General features: G+C 49.4%; 1 protein-coding gene across 1 annotated transcript; it reads right to left on the bottom strand.

The window, feature by feature from the left end:
• Nucleotides 1-3606: 3606 nt before the first annotated feature.
• On the bottom strand, nt 3607-4113 carry KRP23_11887 (Crinkler effector protein 4; the record flags this gene model as incomplete). Its single annotated transcript, XM_067895799.1, has 1 exon — nt 3607-4113. The coding sequence occupies one exon, from the start codon at nt 4111-4113 to the stop codon at nt 3607-3609; it is 507 nt and encodes a 168-aa protein (XP_067740058.1).
• Between the last annotated feature and the right edge of the window lie 551 nt (nt 4114-4664).

The following is a 4664-nucleotide window of genomic DNA, read 5'->3' as shown; positions in this document are numbered from 1 at the left end:
ATACTTCATCATCAGTACTGCGACTGGGTCTGAACCCACATTGGTGTGGGGACAGGAAGCGTTCGACCTTCGGTGATATGCGATGGAGCACCACGAGCGAGATCGCCTTGCGGATGCTATTGAGTAGAACGATAGGTCGAAGTCTGGCTCATTGGCCAGCCGACTTGTTTGGCTTCGGGAGTCCTTGCAAGATCCCGTCGCCCAGACGGATATTTCTCCGGTTGAAAAACCATGGTTCAGGATGTCGGCGAGTGGTTGGGCTAGAATATACAATCCATACTTCAGTAACTCGGCGGGAATTGCGTTAGGGCCCGTTGCGTAGGCGTTTGAAGGCGTGGGCGAGCTCTGCAGCAGTAATCGGGTTGGCCAGGGGTCGTTTGAGCCCGTCGTCTGAGATCGGTTGACGAGCTTGCGTTGTTCGCAGGAGAGGCGAGCTAACTCGGCATCCATCACTTTAACATGATTGACGAGTGGTAGATAACCGATCGAGTCGGCTGCCGCTTCCAGTGCTGTGTTCAGCGTTGTTGTCCAGCGTTGGTCCGGCGTTCCTTGGTGAGAGGGCATGGTTGTAATCATCGTCTTGAGTTGCTGTCGATATTGATGTCTTGAGTTGTAGTCGTGCACCAGCAGGTGTGTCGCGAGTCGGGTGTCGGCGGTGTTGAGCCGCGTCTGTCTTTGGTTGCGGCGCAGTCCTCGGAGACCCCGGATGTTGAAGTCCAGCGTGACGAGCTTGTGGTCTGATGGCGTGAGGGTGCCTCCCCAAGACTGAGCATTTTCACATAGTGCTTTGTTCCGTTGGCTGCAGAGAATGTAGTCAATTTGGTTGAAAATACTGTAGTTCCGTAGGCGGTGTGTCCATGTCGTAATATTGCTTGCACGCTTTCTGAATGCTGCATTCGTAATAAACAAATCGTTAGCGTCACAAAATGAGGCGAGAACGTGACCGTTGCGGTTGCGCCGGCCGCATCCCCATTCCTCGATTCCCCGATAACTGCTTCTTGGTCTCGTCGTTGGCCGATTTTCGCGTTGAAGTCGCCGAGGATGAACGTCGTGTCTCTTTGCGGGAGCTTGGATAGCGCATCATGGAGGTCCTTGTAGAATCGGTCAATCTCGGTAGCGGCGTAGCCGCTGTAAGGTGAGTACGCATTAATGATGTTTACACGTTGAGCTATGTGAAGGCGGAGTTGGAGCTCTCTAACTCGGTCAGACTGGGCCCAATATTTTTGAAGGAACCTGTGCAGGTGGGGAGCAATAGCCAAGCTGACGCTGTGTCAGCGGTTGGACGTCGGGAGGGTCAAAAGGTGGTACGTACCTGTCTTCTGTTCGCTCTGGTAGGTGATACGAGTCGCTTGTAGTCCGAGGATATCAACCTTGTAGGTCAACAGGTCTCTCGGAAGAGTCTCATGTTGCTTGCGCTGGGAACCAATGGACTGGACATTAAACGTACGTAAGCGGAGATTGCGCGCTTGTGGTTTCGGGCGGGGCCGTCGTGAGTGCGTAAATGGGAGCTGGGGGTGAGAGGGGGTTTTAGAGAGAGGTTCGTAGAGGGAGAGACCCGTGAAAGACTGACAGATGCGGTGAAGCGTCTACCGGAAGCGTTGAGCGAGGATCATGCCAGCTCAGGCTTCCCGGGAGGGCGTCACCCCAACCCGACCAGGATATGGTTAGTACCAAGCATATTAGTAATATACTTGTTACAACTACAAGCATAATGATTGTTAAGCTATCAAATAAAAAACACTTTTCCATTAAAAAATATAATAATGTATGTTTTGAATATAACTAAAGGCTACTAATTATCAAACTCTGACTACAGTTCTCTATTAGTGACCACCCCGGCGCCCCAGCGGTTCATTTCGCCCGCGGTTTATGGTAGTAGTACGGTCGGAGCGCAAAACTCTCTAGAAGCACGAAGCTTGTCCAATAGAACCGGTACCGGTGACGTAAACAAGACATGTCATCTTAAAGGCACATTCCCTTTGCACTAAAATCCTACTTGACAGCTAGGAATGACCAAACTCCTCTTTTGTCGCTTCAAGCGATCTTGTCCCAAGTCCCTTCCTCGTAATGCTCATCTTCTTTTCTAGAACACAGGATAATTCATGACTCGGTTCACCTAGGCACATCTTTCAACTCATCGTCAGACTCCGCAGCTGTCGTATCCAAATTCTCCTGCTTTTCGTCGTTTACGATGAGAGAGGGTGTCCTTGACAACCTCGTCAGGCAGCTGGCTTCGATGTGCTTGACCTTTCTCAACGGCTGGGACTGCAAAATTCCGAAGTACTTTGCCTTTTCTCCTTGAGGAATGTCTTAGATAAAAGATGCTGAAATCATCGCAGGATTCAGAATATTCCACGTGAACAATTTCAACCGTAGGGCAGGTTTCTACTCGATACACGTTGTCAAGGTATGTCAAGCTGGAACAAAGTTCACGACAACCATTCGCTGAACGCCGAACTGCTTTCTGTATCCATCTGCTTGCACCGCCGCAACGTTAATCTCGCTTTTTTCCAGTAATTAGTTTACCTTCAGCTCATACGCGAAGCTGTATCCGTTGGTGATAAAAATGTTCGCCCTTGCATTGGTGCTGTTTTAGTGCCAGGGAAAAACTCTTTTCTTTCGGTTGGCGTTGTTGATTCCATCACGAAGCACGGCATACAGCTCGACGTGGAAAACAGCCTCGCTGGGAGATTTTCGATTCTGTACGAGCAATTATGCAATGGTGTTCGGGTCCACGTAGGTGAGTGCAATAGACAAGAGTTGGAAGGGGTTCTTGGCAGTCACAGCTTCATCAATTTCTCGTGCGGGGAGCGCTTCGAGGCACACTCGCTGCATCCTCGGGGAGACGATGGCCAGCTTAAAGTTCAAGTTGCGCGATTTGATCTCAACTCGCCAATTAGTCACAGCTCCCATTCTCACTATGCGTCCAGCATTTTCGCCCCTGACCTTTAAACTGTTTGGGTAGCCACCACTCCTCGTCGTTCAGCTTCTGTGAATCTTGTTGAATACGAGCATACGTGTAGTTGTAAACCTGCAAATACCTGTAATAGGGCTTCTCGAAGAAGCACTCCTCCCATTGTCCCAGCTCCCATTTCTGCCCATCAATCGTGAATCGAATAAGTGACCCCAACACACCGGGGGCTCATCAGAAAATGTCAAGATCCCCTCCTGAAGTGAGGCTGGAAATGGAAAACGTTCCTCGATCAGGCTGAAAAAGGCGGCCACCTGAGATCGCGTGAATGGGCTGACTTTAACCAACTGAGCAACATTGAAAGGGCTTGAAAAAGAACTCCCCCGATACATCATCTGGGGATTCACCAAATCGTAGCTCCCAACCCCTAGAAACCCCAAAAAGAACTTATCTGATTGTGCCTTCTACATGCGAAAATCTTGCAGATAAGTGGTCAACAATTCAGGGTTGGAGAACAGACAATCCATTTTATCCAGGATCAAACAATACTTTTTTTCTCTCTGCGCACCTTGCAACGAAAGTCATATACGAGTTGAAATCGCGTCAATCGCTTTTCTTGTCGACCAACATAATTGAGGAGCACCATGCAACAGATACAGTGGGCAAGCTGCGCTAGAGAAGCCCTCTTGAATCCGTTAAAAGGAAGGGGTAGTGTCCAAAGGAACGGAGAAGTCCATTCCGCTCACTGGCCCAGTGAATGCAACGTATTTCTGGAGCTTTGGTTTCTTGGGGGATGGCTGAGATGATTGATCGCCTCTCGTCCGCGAAGATCGTTGACCAAGAACACTTGTCTGCGACTCTTCCCGGACCACCACCAGAGCGTGTACGTCCTCTTCCTCCGGTATAAAGCTTTCCCCGAAACACTTGGCGTTCGTGAGCCGATGCAACTGATTATCCATCCGATCGAAGCCTTTCGGGTGTCCATGCTGATCGAGCGGCACACTTGCCGCGCCAGCCCCATCCAACCAGGACCCATCTTTCTTCTTCGCCAGGAAAAGCTGCAGTTGGTCTGCTTCAATCATGATCTCGTTTGACTTCTTCGCCTTGATCGCGTCTTTCAGGAGCGGCACCGTCCGACTCTCGTCAATGTCAATAGTGATCATGCTCTCTTCTTCGACGACGACACACTTCAACAACACCATCTTTCTCCGACGCCGCAGATTCTGGAGTGAGCGAGGTGGAAGGGGGAGAGCTTTGCGGCTGTACGGGATCAAGCGACATCACTCAAAATATTGGGAGGCAGTTTTATTCACGTGTGCTTTGAAGGGTTTTCACGTGTGATGAGAGATTTCGATGTGCACGTGAAAATCTTGTAGGAAATCACGTGTGCGGTGATCTTCACGTGTAGGCACCAGTTCTCACTTATGCTCAGTTCTACTTAAACGGAAATGTATTATTACGAAAATACAGTTGTCTGCGTGCTAGCAGCAGCTGGGTGGTTCAGACATAGGCCTAATCTGATTAATGTGTGTAGTTGAGCATCTCTGCAAGCTCTTGAATGTCTTATAACTCAACCGTGATGGTCCCGTCTTCGTAGAATTCGATCGACCGGTGATAATACGACACGCCTTTTAAGAACCACAACTGCACAGTCCATTAAAATTATGACAAACAATACCAAATGAAACACCAGCAACTACGGGTGAGCAACGAAAATGACTCAAATTCTTCAGACTTACTTAAGTACTGATGA

Source organism: Phytophthora ramorum, assembly GCF_020800215.1.
Source record: "Phytophthora ramorum isolate Pr-102 chromosome Unknown Phyram_PR-102_s0013, whole genome shotgun sequence".
Taxonomy (NCBI): Eukaryota; Oomycota; class Peronosporomycetes; order Peronosporales; family Peronosporaceae; genus Phytophthora; species Phytophthora ramorum.
Note: the sequence above shows the minus strand (reverse complement) of the source record. Positions and strands in the feature narration are given on the sequence as shown.